Genomic DNA, 18,211 nt, shown 5'->3' with positions numbered 1-18,211 from the left:
TTTGTGGAAAACCAAAAAAAAGAAAAAAAAAAAAAAAAAAAAAAAAAAAAAAAAAAAGAGAAATGGGCCATCAAGACACACAAACATGATTGAATATTGCTAAGTGAAAAAAAAAAGTCAGTCTGCAAGCCTACATTTGATATGATTCCATTTATGTGACAATCTAGAAAAGGCAAAACTACAGAAATAGTGAAGAGAGCAGTGGCTGCCAGAGGACCGGGGAAGCAGAGAGGTTGAGTAGATGAGGCACAGGAGATATTCTGGGGCCGTGATACTGTAATGGTGGACACATGCCATCATGCCTTTGTCAAAATCCATGGGCAGTTATAGCACAAACAGAGACCCTCACTGTATGCAATTTATTAAAAGTCTTAGAAGGAGCGCCTGGGTGGTTCAGTAGGTTGGACATCCGACTTCAGCTCAAGTCATAATCTCGTGGTTCATGAGTTCAAGCCCCATATCAGGCTCTGTGCTGACCACACAAAGTCTGCTTGGGATTCTCTCTCTCCCTCTTTTTCTCTTCCCCTTCTCTCCCCTCCCCCCCTCCTCTCAAAAATAAATAAATAAGCATTAAAAAAAGAGAAAGAGAAAGAGAAGAGGAGGAGAGAGGGAAGAACAAGAATAAGAGTAGAAGGACATTAGGTAAAACTAAGAAACTCTGAGTTAGTTAATAATAATGAATCAGTATTAGTTCATTAATCATGACAGAGGTACCCTGGTAATATAAGATGTCAGCAAAAGGGGACATTGGATGAAGGGTATATGAAAACTCTGTACTGTCATTGAAATCTTTGTGTGACTCTAAAACCACTCAAAAAGAAAAGTTTATTTTGGAGCTCCTGGGTGGCTCAGTTGGTTGAGCGTTCGACTCCTGATGTCAGCTCAGGTCATGTTCTCAGTTTCATGAGGTCAAGCCTTACACTCTCAGCGCAGAGCGTGCTTGAGATTTTCTCTCTCTCTGCCCCTCCTCTGCTCACACTCTGTCTGTCTCTCTCAAAATCAACAAATAAACTTTAAAATATAAAATAAAATAAAAGTTTTATTTTTTAAAAGATGGTTTGGGAGCACCTGAGTGGCTCATCCAGTTAAGATCCAACCCTTGGCTTCAGCTCAGGTCATGACCTCTAAGTTCATGGGTTCAAGCCCCCCATCAGGCTCTGCACTGACAGCACAGAGCCTGCTTGGGATTCTCTCTCTCTCTCTCTCTCTCTCCCTCTCTTTCTCTCTCTCTCAAAATAAATAAATAAACAAAAGAAAAGGATTTCCATTTAAAAAGATGATTTGTAGCTTTTGGGAACACAAGTGAATTGTCGGAAGGATGTAATACTTGTGAATATAATAATAATCACATAGTAATGCTTACCATGTGCCACACTGGAGGCCTTCCGTGAGATTCCCTTAAGATCACTTAGGGCAGCCTTGGGAGGAGAATGTACTTCCTTTTGTTGGAGGGATGAGACCTTAGGGTAGGGTTTATTAATGTACTCACTCCTTTTATAAATATTGAGCACCCACTATGCACCAAGCACTGTTCTAGGTGCCACAGATACAGCCATGATCAAAACAGACACCCCTGCCCTCCTGAGGCTTACATTCTAATGGGTGGGAACAGACATTAAACACAAATCGGGGGTGCCTAGATGACTCAGTCAGTTGAGCGTCCAACTCTTGATTTCGGCTCGGGTCATGATCCCAGAATCGTGGAATCTAATCCCGCATCAGGCTCCACCCTAAGCATGGAGACTACTTAGGATTCTCTCTCTCTCCCTCTCTCTCTCTCTCTCCCCTGTCTACCCCTCTCCTTTGCTCTCTCTCTCTAAGATAAAAAGAAAAAACAAGATAAATCAGCAAGTTACATGTTACGGTGGATGGTGAGAAGTGTTATGGAGAAGCAGAAAGGAGAAAGGGGAAAGAAGGGGAGGGCTCATGGAACAGGAGACATATGAAGAGATTTGGGGGTGGGTATATGCATGCATGTGGACAGAATAATCTAGTTGGAGGGAAGAGCTAGTGCAAAGGCCCAAGCTTGGGAACATGCCTGGTGTGTGCAAGAAGTCAGAGAGGTGCAGGGGACCTGGCTGGGCAGGTGAAGACTTAAGTGATGGGCTGTGTTTTGAGCAGAGGAGTGACAGGATCTGACTTTGGATTTAACAGATCCTTCTGGTTTCTATGTTGACTGCAGGGGGCAAGGGAAGACCAGGGAGGAGGCTGAGGAACCAGTCTGAGAGAGGGATGACGGCAGCTTGGACCAGGGTGGTGACAGTGAAGTGGAGAAAGCAGGTGGGTTCTGGTTCTAATTTGAAAGTAGAAGGTAGAGTCCGTAGCCTGTGCTGGTGTTTGGGTTTGGCATGTAAAATAAACAGAGGAATCAAGGATGCCAACCCTTCTCAGCTGCACACCCCCCCACCAAGGGTCTCCTGGAGTCTCTTTTTCCAAACCTGTGAACACCTCTCCCACCGCCAGGAAGCCCACAGCTTGGCTGGATCTCCTGAGACTGGGGTGGGAAATACCAGGGGATGTTCTTTTGATTCATCCTGGATAAAGTTTTAAAGAAGGTAGAACATGGAGCATGGAGCCAGGCTCGGACCACATCGTCCTTCCGTGGTTGATCCCAGAGTCCTGGATTTCCAAGTCTTCCCAAGGACTGACGGGAAGTGGAGACTGGGGAGCGTCAAGCTGTGACAAGTCCCCTCATCTCTGTGAAGCTCCAGTCTCTCCTCTCTAAACTGGAGGTAGCCATTCTGAGTTTGCTGGAGAGTCATGACAAGCAAATGAGATTAAAAAAATATATATATGAAAATTCTGGCCCGTGATTGGGTCTGGCTCCTTACGCGTCACTTTCCCCAGCCCCTTTAAGTTACAAGATTTAGGAGTATAGCCCTCAAGTGATTCAAGTTTTTAAAAGTCAGCTTTGTTGAGGGGCACACAGCATACTGTGTACACATAAAGCGTACACGTTTTCTCAAGGTCCTTTGCAATTCATCCTTGCCTCTACCTCGGCCCAGAAATCACTGGTCTGGTTTCTGATGTTACAGATCTGTGTGTGTGTTACAGAATTTAACATAAACAGAATCACAGAGCCTTCTGTTTCCAGCTTCTCTCACTTAGCATGTTGTCTTTGAAGCTCACCCATGTTATATGGATCAGTAATTCATTTCCTATTATTAGAGTCACATTTCATTGCATGGATGGACCACAGTCTGTTTATCCGTTTTCCAATAGATAGACGTATAAATTGTCTCCAGTTTGGGGCTATTGTGAATAGTGCTGCTATAAACAGTCACATCCAGGTCCTCATGTGGGCATATGCTGTCATTTCTCTTGCACATAAATATACCCAGGAGTGGGATGGAGGGTTTGTATGGTAAGTGCATGTTTAGCTTTTTGAGAAACCCACCAGGGCGCCTGGGTAGCTCACTCGGTTAAGCCTCCAAGTCTTGGTTTCAGCTCAGGCCATGATCTCACAGGTCATGAGGTCCAGCCCTGGGTCAGACTCTGTGCAGACAGCACAGAGGATTCTCTCTCCCCTTCTCTCTCTGCCCCTCCCTGTTCTCTCTAGCGCGTCCTCTCTCTCTCTCTCTCTCTCTCTCAAAAATAAACAAATATTTAAAAAAAGAAAGAAACCATCAAGCAGTGTTGTACCCTTTTACATTCCCATCAGCAGGGCCATGTGACTCCATTTTCTTACCATCTAGAGAAACATCACTTGGTTAATCAAGAAGACAAAAGAGCGTGCTAAGCAAAGTCACCCACGTGACCGTCACAGTTTGTGTGTAATTACCGTGCAGCCCAACAATGAGGCAGCCTGTCAAGCATTTGGAGCTGTGCTCGAGGACGTGCTCTACGATACCATCCGTCACTCTCCTACCGTGCTCTGGGGACGCAGCTTCGCTCCAAGTTTTTGCTTTTTGTTTTTTTTCCAACGAGGAGATACTGCCATCTCCTTAGCGGAGTTTGTAATGTAAGTAACACTAGAGAACACAAATAGACACATCTGTCCCTCCCCTCCACGTGCCTGCCCACATGTGCACACACAGTAACCCGGAACACCTTGGGGCAAACAAACCCTGGAGGGCATCCAGCTCCATCACGATGACCCGTGAAGGGTATCGGCCAATCTGGCTGATCCCCATCCCCCATATCCCGAGAAAAGGTTTCAATAATAGGAATTTAATTTTAGAATATTGTTAGCTGTGCAGAAAAGCATGAAGGTAGTACAAAGTCCCCTGTTGCCTCACACCCAATGTCTCCTATCGCTGGCATCTTACGTTCCTATGGTACCTTTGTCACAACTAATGAACCAATATTGATCCATTATCATTAGTTAGTTCTGATTCCTTAGTTTTTACTTAATGTCCTTTCTCTGTCCCAGGATCCTGCATTGCACCTAGTCATCAGGGCTCCTTAGCCCCCTCCAGTTTAAAAAAATTTTTTTAATGTTTATTTATTTTTGAGAGAGAGAGAGACAGAGTGTGAGTGGGGGAGGGGCAAAGAAAGAGGAGACACAGAATCTGAAGCAGGCTCCAGGTGTGGAGCTGTCAGCACAGAGCACGACGTGGGGCTTGAACCCACAAACCCACAAACCATGGCTCATGACCTGAGCCAAAGTCAGACACTTAACTGACTGAGCCCCCAGGCACCCCAGTAAATATTCCTGTATGTGCCCATCTGCAGCTATAATAAGCCAAACACGAGTTCACGCTAATGTTCCCCACTCTAACCTGGTGCCATGTGTATTATTCTAGCTCTCCCTTTTGCTTGTTTGTGACCTCCCACTATTCCAGAGAGAAACCTGGCCCACACAATCCAGTTACCTAGTTGTTCGAGTCCAGCAAGCATGTGGGTGATTTCACAGTTGTTAACCTGCACCCCAGCGAGGAGCGATGTGCACTTCCTTTGCCTTTAGTTTTACTGAGGACTCCATTCATTTCCAGAGTTACTTAGGTGAGCATCTTTCACCATCCACACCTTTTTTCCTGACCTGGCCATCCTCTTCCGATGATGATAAATCTGGCTGTTGGGGTGATGTTCCCCATGGAGACTGGGTCCCCATGCCCTACTGAGTCTTGTCACTCTCCTCTGCCGTCACTGGACTGAGTGATTCCTTATCACCTCAAACCAGCCTGGAGGAGCCCTCTTGGCCCACCCACCAAGCCCCATGACCTCACGGGGGGACCCAGCCCACGGCCCAGCTCCCGCCAGCCTTCACTCCTGTCTGAACGTCGTTGCTTGCCCCCAGGACCACGCAGCAGGGCCCGGGCACTCTGGGCCCGGGCCAAGCCGTCCAGCCATCCTGCTGGCCTGCCTTGTGACTGGGGCCTTCTCAGATTACTCAGAGGATCACTTTGCCTTAGAAACTTCAGCTGTCACCTCGGGCGCATCAGTAACTGACGCCAAGGCCCTGAGAAGCAGAGGGCTGGCCACATACAGGTGTTCCCAGGCATTCCACAAGCCCTGTGCTCTGTCCCCGCTCTGTCCACTGAAATCACCAGTGAGGAAGGTGAGCAAACCTGGGGCGCGGGGGGTCAGCACCCGGCATTCTGGGATGGGCAGCCCTGGGACACCTCCCTCTGATGCCCCGAGATAGCCCGTCAGCCCTGCCAGGAGCCTGGATTCCTGTTTCTAGGGGAAGGTGAGAGAGCAGAGAGCCACCCAGACCAGGAGCTTGGGGTGGGTGGGAGAGGGCTTGAGTCACTCTGCAGGGCTCGGGACAAATAGGAGGGCTTGACATAGTGCAAAAGCCCTGTGAGGTCTGCGTGGCTTTCAGCTCCTGTGGCTCTGTGGGCTCCCCAGGTCATGTGTGGTGGTGTTAGGTATTACCTGCTCTGGCCTCTGGTAGGCAGCCTTGCGTCAAGTGCTGGCCAGAACAGGTTTGCACGTGGGGGGGGTGGGGGGGGTGGAAGGGTGACATGGCCCCCAGCCCCAGCTTCAGAGCTTCCAGCCAGCCCTTTGATTGTGGGGGAGCTGACTGCCTCCCTGGCGGTAGAAGAACTGACCTCAGGCTCCTCTAAGACATGGTGGTGCCCCCACCCAACCTGGGCTTGGTGGACCCAAGAGTCTGGCGCTGCCACCAAGCGATGGAGTAAGTGTCCCTGAGACCCCAGAACAGGATGGCAGAGGAGGACAAGGTCCCCCAGAGGAGGGGGTTGGGAGTAAGCTGGCCAGTCTTGGGGGGTGACAGCCTCAGCCACACCCAGGGTGAGGAGTGCTCACACCATGTCCTCTGGTGGCCAGATGAGACACATTCTCACTGGTTGTCCCTCAAGACCCTTTCTTCCTGGCCCCCGATGCTGTTGGAACCCTGGGTCTCCCCCCTCCAACTCCCCCGCCTCAAAGAGGTGTCCAGGTGCCCTGGAAGAGGGAGGCTGACTCCACGCAGGGGGGCTCCAAGCATCTGTGGAGGATTCTTTGAAGCCAGAGTCAGGAAGTCCTTGGAACTGAGGACTTCCCCCCAGAAAACTGAGCCTCCACACCACGTACTGCCTACGACTTCAGAAGCTGTTCCTAGGCTCCTGTAAGCAATCCCTGCTCTAAACAGACATAGGGGAGCACACATAGATTGTTCTACCCAGGACAGTCCTCCTCTCCAGGCTGTGTTTGTTAACCTTAAAAATAAAAATTGTTTTTCCAGCAAAAATGGGTTAACTCAAGAATGATAGGGAAGGGCAATTCAGGACAAGCAAGCTATGGCAAAAATCATCGCTAGAGTGCCAAACAAAGGAGGGGAACTATTTTACAGAGAAAGAGGGGGAAGTCGGCAGGGATAGTTTTGAAGGAAGGTCCATTGGAAAAAGCACTGGGTGAAGGCAGTTCCTCATTGGCCGCGTCGCTGGCTGGTCCTTTTCTTGTAAGAGAGGAAACGCACATCTTTTCCCGTTGGGCTTGTGCTGGCTGATTCTCTTCTGTTTGATGATCCCTCTGTTGGGGTTTGTAATAGAGAATTCTTCCTGTAATTGAGGTAGATTGTTATGGCTCCCCCTTCTGGCCGCCTGACTCCCTTTTAGTGAGGTTTCCCATGATTAATTTTCTTTTTTTTTTTTAAATGTTTTATTGATTTCTAGGAGAGAGAGAGAGAGAGAGAGACAGCGTGAGCAAGGGAGGGTCAGAGAGAGAGGGAGTCACAGACTGACACAGGCTCCAGGCTCTGAGCTGGCAGTCAGCACAGAGCCCGACGCGGGGCTCGAACCCACGAACCGCGAGATCATGACCTAAGCGAAAGTCGGACGCTTAACCGACTAAGCCACCCAGGCGCCCCTCCCATGATTAATTTTCACATGTTGGTGGCCCCAACCCACCTCACCAGCACCTACAATCTGGCCTCTTTTGGAGGACAGAGGCACCCCTTCCCCCTGAGGCTCTCCTACAGCCAGGAGCCCAGAGACCTCCAAATCAGCCATACCATGCTTCCTTCCCCGAGGAAGTCAAATAGGAGAGTCCTACAATTCAAAGGGCAAGTACCCGCCAAAGTCAGTGGGAATTTGTGAGCTCATGTCCCTGGTAAGTCCTTTCGTCACATGGAAGTTGGTGAATTTCAGGCACAGCTGGATCCAGGAATTCAGACACTACGTTAAGAATTAATCCTCCACGTAGGAGGCAGAGAGAAGTGGAGGCCCAGATTGGCACGTCTCCTGGGCCTCCACGCGGCCTGCAGGGCTGCAAGGAATATCCCGCGCGATCTCTCTCCGTCTCCAGCCGCACCGCCAGCGCTGCCATGCCGACCACCAACCAGGGCTGGCCCGAAGACTTTGGCTTCCGGCTGGGCGGCTCCGGCCCCTGCTTCGTCCTGGAGGTGACAGAAGGGAGCAGCGCACACGCCGGGGGTCTGCGGCCCGGGGACCAGATCCTGGAGGTGGAGGGACTGGCCGTGGGCGGCCTGAGCCGCGAGCACCTCGTGCGCCTGGCCCGGCGCTGCCCGCGCGTGCCNTGGCTGGCGGGCCACAAGCGCCCCAACGCCGTGCACCGGGAGCGCAGGCGCAAGGCCCAGGAGTTCAGCCGCAAGGTAGGAGGCTCGCGGGGTGAGGGGTGAGGAGGGGGGGCGGGTACCCTGAGGGCGGGGAAGAGGCCTGGTATGGGTCTGGAACTTGAGGCTCCCACAGCCTGGAGCTGAGGAATCGTCCAGAGACATATTTGCCAGAAATATAATGACATTCAAGCTTCAAGGCCCTGTACCTAAATTTGTATTTTTTAATCTTTTTTTTAAGTTTATTTACTTATTTTTGAGAGAGACAGAAAGAACGAGTGGGGGAGGGACAAAGAGAGAGGGAGAAAGAGAATCCCAAGCAGGCTCCACACTGTCAGCACCAAGCCCAATGCGGGGCTCGAACTCATGAACCATGACCTGAGCCGAAACCAAGGGTCGGACGCTTAAGCGACTGAGCCACCCAGACGCCCCATAATTTTGTTAATTCCTGTTCAGTTGTTTCGTAGACATTGCTTTTCTCTTTTGAGATGCATAGGTGTACATCAAGTGTACAGATCAACACATTTTACATGTAGATCAACAGAAGATAGATAATGATAGAATGTAGAAAACAATGATTCCTCCCCCCCAAAAAAGTTCCCCTGTGCCCCTTTCTCTGTCTATCCACCTCATCAAGAAGTAGCTGATATTTTGAACTCCGTCATTATAGACGGCTTTTGCCTGTTTGTGAACTTGCGGTTAATGGATGAACTTGATGTTAATGGATGAACTTGCTGTTACCTTTTGTGCTGTTTGTGAACTTGTGGTTAATGGATGAACTTGCTGTTAATGGATGAACTTGATGTACCTTTTGGTGTTGAGCTTCTTGTACTCACCATTATACTTGTGACTTTCATCCACATCCTGCACTAGTGGATCATTCCTTCCACTGCCCCTATTACTAACATAGTGTCTTAGTCTTTTGCGGCTGCTGTAACAAAATACCAGAGGCCAGGAGGCTCATAAACAAAAGGAATTAATTTCTCACCATTCTGGAGGCTGGAAGTAGAGGATCTCAGCACACCAGCAGATTCAGTGTCTGGTGAGAGTCACTTGCTGGGTCATAGCTGATGCCTTCTCACTGTGTCCTCATGTGGTGATGGGCAGGGGAGCTCGCTGGGGTTTCTTTTCTAAGCACACTGATCCCATTCATAAGGGCTCTACCTGCTGACCTAAGCACCTCCCAGAGGCCCCACCTCCTAATACCATCATCTTTGGGGCTTGGGATTTTAATATATGGATTTAGGAGGAATACGAACATTCAGATAATAGCACAAAACTGGGATCCGACCCTGCCTTACACAGCAGGCTGGCTGGCTAGCTGGCGACAGGAGGCCCTGGCTCATGTCCCCCAACCGTCCAAAGGCATTTCCTCTCAGACTTTGGCATGAACGGGCCCTGAGGGGTGGCAGGTGGGAAGTTAGGGCTCCCGTGAGGACTGAGATGAGAGCCCGGCAAGGCCACGAGAGGAGCCCAAGGTCTGAGTCACTAAAGAAAGCAAGAGGTGGCCACCAGGAGAGGTGGAGACGCAGGGCTGGAAAGAAAGGTCTGAGGATGGAGTTGGCCTCGGGCCAGAATCCCAACCAATTCCTGATTTGCAGAAACCTGACTCTTTCCTGGACAAATCCAGGCAAACCCAAGAAACCTGGGGTATGACAGTCACGGAGGAAGAGGCTGACGAGTATGGTCATTTCTACTTGGGGCCACGGGCAAGGTCTCCGTGCAGCCACTATCTCAGGCCATCCCCCTTCCAGCTGTTCTCCAGGGCCTTCAGATGTGGATGCCGAGCCCCACACCCTGGAAACTCAGTTTGATGACGGGGACACCTTTCCTTGTCCTCCATGGAAAGGGCACTGCTCATCCCTCCTCTTGGCAGAGCTCAGCCATGAGGTTTTGGGGGGCAGAGGGCTAGGAAGCCCTGCTTGCATTTGGCTGTCGCAGAAATGGCTCCCAGCCCACTGCCCAGTATCAGACCTCCATTCACCTGGCCTTCTCCAGTGCCCAAGCTTGGTCCAGTCCTCTCTCCTAAACTGACCCCCTCAGGAGCCTCACCTCCACCATGTACCCTGGTATGACCCTCTGTCTGGGCAGGACCCTAGCTTGAGCCTTTCAGCCCAGGCCCCTGAGCAGGCCAGCCTCTGTAGCCAAGTATATGCAGTCACTCTCTCACACACACGACACTTAGTTCTGGCCTCTGTGGGTCACCAGTGTCCAGCTCCTCAAAAGATGTGACGTCCTTTCTATCCCCAGAATAGGCTCTGCTGTCGTATCAAACATCTTGATGCCTTTGCACACCCCCACAGATTTATTTTTCATCCACACAAAGTCCTCTAAAAGTCCAGGTGACACTCCGGGGTGGCTGGCCTCTACACAAGGCCCTCAGTATTCCGAGATGCCTCCATCTCAATGTGAAGCTTCAGGATTTTCTCTAGAAGAGGAAAAGAACATGGAAAATTGTGCATCAGCTCTTAAGGACTTCAAAAAGCAAACTACTGCACCTGCAGTCAATCCTCATTGGCCAGAACTAGTCACATTGCTGCTCCCAAAGAATGCTGGGAAATGTAGTCTTCTGCACATCCAGGGAGGAGAGCTAGAAAATACTGGTGAGCCCTTGTGCCCTAATCCATTCCGGCTGCTGTAACAGAATACCATAGACTGGGTGGCTTAGAAACTACAAGGATTTATTTTTCACAGTTCTGGAGGCCAGAAGTCCAAAGTGAGGGTGCCAGCGTGATGGAGTGAGGGCTCCCTCCTGGGTTGCGGGTTTCTCTTGTCCTCACAAGAGGGAAGGAGCTGGGAACTCTCTGGGGCATCTTTCATAAAGGCACTAATCCCACCCACAAGCACCCCACCCTCATGACCTAATTACCTCCCAAAGGGCCCACCTTCTCATACCATCACTTTGGAAGTTAGGTTATCAACATATGAGTCGGGGGTGGGGTGAGGGGTGCACCATCTTTCAGACCATAGCAACTAGTAATGTCTGCTAGAATTCCAGATGGCCTGGAAGGGCTGTCTCAGACTCCATCCAGTCCCTGGAGAGTTGGAAGGGGGCATGGTCAGAACCCTCAGAAGGTCAGGGTGGACATGCAGANGATGTGACTGGCCGCTCAGGCCAGCCATGATGAGTTTTCTGGCAAGGGGGAGCAGTGGGTTCTGGTTAGAGCTCACCAAGCACCTCCAAAAACTGAGAGCAAATGCCTGGGAAAGACCGCCTCAGGACAACCAAGGGCTTTCTGACAATTAGCTCCCAGCGCTCTCCCTGCCCCAGTTTTTCCTCCTTGAAGATTCTGATATTTAATAGAAAATCCATTAGTGTCCCGTGATGGTGCCTCATGCTTAGATGTAGGTTGGGAGCATCTGGGTAATAGCTGACACCAAAACCACACTGTGGCACAGGCCCCAGGGGGGAGGAACTATTTTTTCCTCTTTCTTACATAAAACGTCTTTCCAGCTAGCCATGTTCTCCTTTGAATTGAGGCTGCAGCTGACTTTGATTTCAAAACCACTAACCTTCCTCGGCACAGTGGGTGCATGAGAAGGAGGGTGCTGGTGCTGCGGCCTGCCCTACTCACCACCAGGGAAACTGGGGTCTGCCGGGGAGCTTCAGGAATGCGGTGAGAGGCCAGCCGGCCATTTGTGACTCTTCGGTTCAGTTCCAGAAACATCCACTGAGTGCCTACTATGTGCCAGGCTCCGTGCTCAGGTCTGGGTCTCAGGTTGTCACATCAGGTCACATCAGGTGGAGGAGAGAGACTTGCGGGGTGCATGTGCCAGGACCCAGGCATGATGCCCTCGAGCCGCTCTTTCTGTGGCATCATCGTCTCTTGAAAGCCTTCCTTAATCGCCTTGTGCAACTATCTAGGAGGGAGTTGGACATGTAGTTATGAAGTTCAGGAGCAGACTCTGGGCTGAAGATCAAGGTCCAAGAGTCACCATTTGGGGCCCTTGCCCAGAGAATTGCCACGGGGTGCTGCAAGAAGGGAGCGCACCGTAGCGGGTCAGGGCAGTTGTATAGAAATAGCAAGTGTAGACAGTTCTGAGCCAGAAAAGTTACGAGTGTGATCGGGTTGCAGGGCAAGAAGGACCGTATGTACTCGTGTATTTACAGCGGGAGAGGGACTTGAACATTTATATAAGCTCCAGGGAAGGCGGCAGTAGAGATGCTGCCATCCATGGGTTTCGCCATCACTGATTGCGGGCCTTCAGTGTGCCAGGGGTGGGGAGACTCCCGTGAGGAGGGCAGGCGGGGAAACTGCTCCCTGCAGCCGATGTTCCCGTGGGGAAAAGCCAGCGGGGAAGTGGATGAATCTATAAACAAGTCAACTGGGCATAACGAGCAAGGAGGTGAAGAAATAAACAGGGAGATGAGAGAGAGACGGGGGCCGTTGGGCCAGGGTGGTCAGGAAGGCTCCTCAAGGAGGTGACTTTCGAGCGGAGGGCCACGTGACAAGTAGGTGGCAGGAAGAAAAGGTGGGGACGGGTGGGTCAGTGGGGCGTCTGCGGACTGGACAGTTCACCTTGATCAGAAAGTGGGGAGCTCTTGGTTGTGGGACGGTGGAGGGTGGTGGGGAAGGATGCTGTCTGGATGTCTGGAGGTGGATGGAAGGTGGAAAAGGTGGCAGCAAACAGCCCCCCCCCCCACTCTGGCTGAGGCTGCACCCTCACTCCCCTGAGAGAGATGCCTGGAGAACTCACACGCTCACTCTGCCGCCCAGCCTCCCCACCTCTGCTTCAGGGTCAGCTCAGGCTGTCAGCGCCCAGACACCCCCCCCCAGACCTCTGACCATCAAGGGAAGGTTCTCATGGAGTAAGATAGAGCTTGGCTAACTGCTACATTGAAAAAGAAGTGTTTCAGGGCACCTTGGGGGCTCAGTCAATTAAGCGTCTGACTTCTGCTGATGTCATGATCTCATGGTTCATGGGTTCGAGCCCTGTGATGTCTGTGCTGACAGCTCAGAGCCTGCAGCCTGCTTCGGATTCTGTGTCTCCCTCTCTCTCTGCCCCTCCCCGGCTCACGCTCTGTCTCTCTCTCAACAATAAATAAACATTTAAAATTTTTTTAAAAAACTCACATCACTCTTGTGACTCCATTCACAAGAAGTATCCAGTGTAAGCAAATCTATGGAGACAGAAAACAGATTAGTGGTTGCCAAGGGTTGGGGGAAAGCGGCCTAAGGTGTGAGTACTTCGTGGGCACAGAGTTTCCATTTGGGGGAGTATGAAAGTGTGCTGGAACCAGATGGTGGTGACGGTTACACCACGTTGTGGATATGCCCAGTGCCACTGACTCGCACACGTTAAAATGGTTAGCGCAGTAAATTGTATGCCACGTGCATTTTTACTACAGTGAAATATATGTATGTACATATATTTTTACTGTAGTAAAAAATAAAGGGAAAAATGATAACATGCATTCTTTTTCTTCACTGTATAAACCACATAAACACACTGCACAGAAAATGGAAACCACTGACTTAAAAAATTCAAATTGCTATGAAATTTAGTGCATATTTCCAAATCTTAGACATATGTGTAATCGGATACGTATAAAAATTTAACGCCGCAGGCGCGCCTGGGGGTCTCAGTCGGTTAAGCGTCTGACTTCGGCTCAGGTCATGATCTCACGGTTCGTGGGTTCGAGCCCCACGTGGGGCTCCATGCTGACAGCTCAGAGCCTGGAGCTTGCTTCGGATTCTGTGTCTCCCTCTCTCTGCCCCTCCCCCACTTGCATTCTGTCTCCATCTCTCTCTTAAAAAATAAATAAACATTAAAAATATTTTTTAAAAATGTAACACTGCATATTCCATTTGTAACCTTCTTTTGTCACTTGCCCATTTGTCATACTTATCCTGCATATTTCATAGCAGCTTTAGTGAATTATATTCACATATCATACAATCTACTGATTTCAAGTGTACAAGTTCAGTGGTTTTGGATATATTCATTGATATATGCAACCATCACCAAATCAATTTTATTTTTTATTTTTTTAATGTTTGTTTATTTTTGAGAGAGAGAGAGACAGAGCATGAACGGGGAGGGTTAGGTGTAGAGAGAGGGGGAGACACGGAATCTGAAGCAGGCTCTAGGCTCTGAGCTGTCAGCAGAGAGCCCAACGTGGGGCTCAAACCCACAAACTGTGAGATCATGACCTGAGCCGAAGTGAGACTCTTAACCAGCTGAGCCATCCAGGCACCCCCAAGATCAATTTTAGAACACTCTAATCACCCCCCAAAAGAACTCCCACAGATTTAGCCATTTCACGGTTTTAACCACTCTCCATTTCATGGTTTTAAATAAAGATCTCCAGAATCATTCTTTCTGACCAAATAGTACCACGTTACATCATATCTAAAACACCGACAGTTGCAAGATTCCCCGTTTTATTTACCACCAAAAGAGAAAAGCCTGTGCCAATTAACCCATGACCCATATTTTCTTATTACTTACTTGTCACTTAGTTTAGTAGTCATTGAGACTGGACTTTTAAACTTATTTGGACATATTTAGTGCCGGCGATGCACATACGTCAGTTCAAATAACAATATAAACATCATGACCACATCCATATACATGCACAGGAACGGCAACTAGCCGTAAGATACACCCTGATTTCAGAGATGTTAAAACGTGAACAAATGCTCACCTCAGAACCGACGATATCCAATACCGCAGAGTATCAAGTGAACTTGGCTCTCCAACAACAGAAGTCGACTCTGCTAACTTGGGCAGGAGAAAGGGATTTGGGGGAGGAACAGTTCACAGAATCACCAGCCCTAGAACTGGGACAGGGCCAGCTACCTGGAGTCCAGCTGTCCTAAACCACGCAGTCAGGACGAGTCCGCTCAGGGTGCACTGCGGGGCTTCGCCACCACCGTGAACAAGCTTTGCTGTGCCTGCATCTCCACGTCATATTTTCAAGAGGCAAAAAAACCCTGGACAAGAGCCCCCAACTGCCCAAGGCTACGCTTGGCTACCCCAACTGCCAGAGTCTTGCCTCCCATGTGGTTTGGGGTTTCCCTCTTTGTAGGCTGAATAGCCAGGACTACAACTATCCCCCAAACAGATGTGCTGCGATTATGTATCCGTATTATCAGGATATCTATATTGCTTCCAGTGTCTCCATATTATGAACAATGCAGAGTGAACCTGTTCACTCCTAAATCCTTGTGTGTCGTCTTGTCTTTCGGGATACATCTGGGATACATTTCTAGATCTTTGGGTAAAGTCACGGGTGCATTGTTAGGCTTTGAGCACAACTTACCAAGCTTCCCTCCAGAAACATGGTGCCTGTTTGCACGCCCCTTTCCAACGGCTGCACGGACTCCTCTGAGTAGATGTACCTTGACTGGTATCAGCTGGTTTGTACACAAAGCAGAAGAAAACAGAGGTCCAGAGGAAGCACTGAGGGAGTGCAAATTCAGGGCTAGGCACACACCCCAGGGATTTTTTGTGGTGCCAGAATGTTCTCTGTGGGATCTCTCAGCAAACCATGTGGTGGAAGGGAGTAAAGTGTTATAATAATAGTAACTAGCAATTATTGAGTGCCTGGCACATTTTAAAGCTCTTGTGTTGATTCCTTTGATCCTTACAATACTCGGAAGAAGGGCTGTCTCTGGGTTTGAGTCCTGACCCTGTGGCCTTGGACAGGTCGACCCCACCTCTACCAGCTTCTGTTTGCTTAGATGTCAATGAGGATATCAGCCCTGGCCCCTCGTATGGCTGCTGTGAGGCTGGACATTACATGAGGTGGGTAAAGAGCCCACAACAGAGCTCAAGCAGCGCCCCCACATCGGCTGTCCTGTGGAGGTAAACTGAGGGAGGGAGGGCAGGGGGCAGGAGGCAAGCAGAGTTCTCCTCTGGGTCCCTGTGATCATTCACCAGACCCTTCCTTGCAGGTGGATGAGATCCTGGAGGACCAGCCCACTGCCAAGGAACAGGTGTTCGCTGCACTGAAGCAGTTTGCAGCCGAGCAGCGAGTTGATGACCTGGTGTGGGCGCTCACCCTGGTGCTGCCCCGAGAGGCCCGTGCAGCACTCATGGACAACCTCAGGTACCTCCGCTGGGGGACGAATGGGCAGGCAGGGGGTGTTTTGCTTAGAGGTGTCCAGTGTCCCGGCACCACCCCAGGCACTGCTGCTGTGCGCCTGGCTACTGAACTGGACACCAACACCGACCCATTCCTGATGTGGACCAGTGACTCTGAAGTCCGACCCCAGGGAAGGGCGGCTGTTGGCTCTGCTGGCTGCCAGGGCATCACTGGGAATGAGACAGAAAGGGCTGCTAGCTGGGTGGGGACAGGCTGCAGAGAGGACCCGCCTCCTGCAGGAAGGACGTCCCCATGCTACAATCAGTGTGTGCCCTCTGTCCTCCGATGATGCCAGCTGTGCGCCAAAGACCTCACCAGGCCCCTCGAGGAATGCTCTCTGGCTGAATCACCCCAGCGCTATTATTATGCCCATTTCTCAGAGGCAAACTGAGCCTCAGAGAGGTTAAGAGACTGGCCCAAAAATCACACAACAAATGAGTGGCTGTCACAGGACCATGAACCCATCAACTGTGCACTTTCTGTTCTTCTGCTCAACTTTGGACCCTGTAAGTTTATCCTTTAGGAAAAAACTTTCCTGGTGAGTTTACACCTGGAGCGGCTCCTGAGTCTTCTGAGCTCCCCACACCCACTCCCTTTCCCACCAGGGCATCACAGCCTTGCACGGCACCGCTTTGATCAGGCCCCCTCTGGGCCTGAGTGACGCCTTCCCTGCCGAGGATACTGCGGGGTCCTTCTCTCCTCACGCTGCCTCCAGGGCGGGCGACTGCTCCCCCCTCCCCCTTCCAGGGCTCAGCCCGCCCTCTCCCCTTGCTGCCATTCACCCCGCAGCCTGCCCCTCCCTCTGGGCCTGGCCAATGTCAGGGACGGGGATGGCCACCCCCCCACCCCCCACAAGCCCAGGCGCAGCTTCCCGGCTCTGCAGCGGAGCACAGAAGGCCACCGAAAGAGGCCACCATGAGCTGCCTGGGGTGAGTTAGGGGCCGGCCCCTTGCTAGGAAAATCCAAAGAGAGGGGAAAAAAGTTATTTCTATAGCCTAATTTGCAGCGGAGATGATGCGCTGGCGCTGAGGGCTCCCCAGGGAGGTGATGGACGGGAGCCCCCAACCCCGCCCATCTGCACCAGCGCTGGGCCAGGGGCGCGGAGGGGCTCACTGTCCCCTGGGAAGTTGGCGCACTTGTGTCAAGGCTGCTAGCAGCTGGACCCAGCTGGCCCTCTCGGTCTCCCTCATCTCCCTTCGGAGCTGCCCCGGCTTCCGTCCCTGTCGCCTCTGCCTCCCAGGACAGCCTGTCTGCCTCCCGAGCCTGCTTTCCCGGTTGTCCGTCCCCAGGCGACCGGCAGCGGGTCAGGATGAGCCGAGGTGGGGGAGGCACCCCCTTGGGCGCGCTTGATTTAGAGCCCGGGAAGTGGGAACCCTGGACACCCGGGGATGCCCGGTCCCCACGGCTTCCCCCGGGGTGCTGCTGGGGAGGATGAAATGCAGCCTCTGTTGTCAGCGATTGTCAAGTACGACAGGAAAATTGGGGAGGATGCTGGAGGAGGGGGCGGCGCCCAGCTGGGCTCTGCAGGGAGAGGGGTACCTTGGCAGCATGTGGCTTCAGCCACCCCAGCCCCCACCTCCTTACCCTCCACCGCCCCACCCCCACTCCCAGGCTCTGGTGGCCCACATGCTGGGTTCCAAGGTTATCATAGCCATCCGATTTGGCACCTTCTAGGGGAGAGCTCACAGGGGGCATGGAGGAGTCACAGATACAGTTATTTGTGATTCTGAGGGCTGAGTGCCAGCAGCTCAGGGCTAACTCAGCAGGGGGCAATCAGGGCAGGCTCCCTGGAGGAGGCAGCAGGTGCCCCTGCTACAGCTCAGTGACCCTCGGAGTCTGGCAGTATGTCCTACGGGGGTGGGAAGACAGTCCCCTAGAAGAGTCCATCAGGGCCAGGCGTGTAGCCACAGATGTGGACCCTGCCAAGGCGAAGGTGGAGTCACTCAGCACCCAACACAGGGCACCCAACGGTACCCAGCTCCGGGCCACCTTGCTGGGGTGGGTGGCCACAAAGAGCTCTCGCTGCAACCTTGGGATGCCCCATTGAGGAGAGACAAGGTTTAAATGAGAGATGGAGCAGCAAGCCATAGGTGAAGCTGTGTGTGTGTGTGTGTGTGTGTGTGTGTGTGTGTGTGTGAGAGAGAGAGAGAGAGAGAGAG

The 18,211-nt window shown here is 51.4% G+C and overlaps 1 protein-coding gene and 1 pseudogene across 1 annotated transcript in view; both read left to right on the top strand.

The window, feature by feature from the left end:
• The first annotated feature begins 7,711 nt into the window (after positions 1–7,711).
• On the top strand, positions 7,712–16,713 carry LOC144227235 (delphilin pseudogene; annotated as a pseudogene).
• Positions 16,714–16,949: 236 nt separating this feature from the next.
• GRID2IP (Grid2 interacting protein) overlaps positions 16,950–18,211 on the top strand; it is a 27,817-nt gene continuing 26,555 nt past the window's right edge. Inside the window, 1 exon segment of the mRNA XM_077758834.1 lies at positions 16,950–16,981. Within this exon segment, the coding sequence (XP_077614960.1) occupies positions 16,968–16,981 (14 nt within the window). The 5' untranslated portion in view covers positions 16,950–16,967.

Source organism: Crocuta crocuta, unplaced genomic scaffold, assembly GCF_008692635.1.
Source record: "Crocuta crocuta isolate KB4526 unplaced genomic scaffold, BGI_CrCroc_1.0 scaffold273, whole genome shotgun sequence".
In the NCBI taxonomy this organism is placed as follows: domain Eukaryota; kingdom Metazoa; phylum Chordata; class Mammalia; order Carnivora; family Hyaenidae; genus Crocuta; species Crocuta crocuta.
Note: the sequence above shows the minus strand (reverse complement) of the source record. Positions and strands in the feature narration are given on the sequence as shown.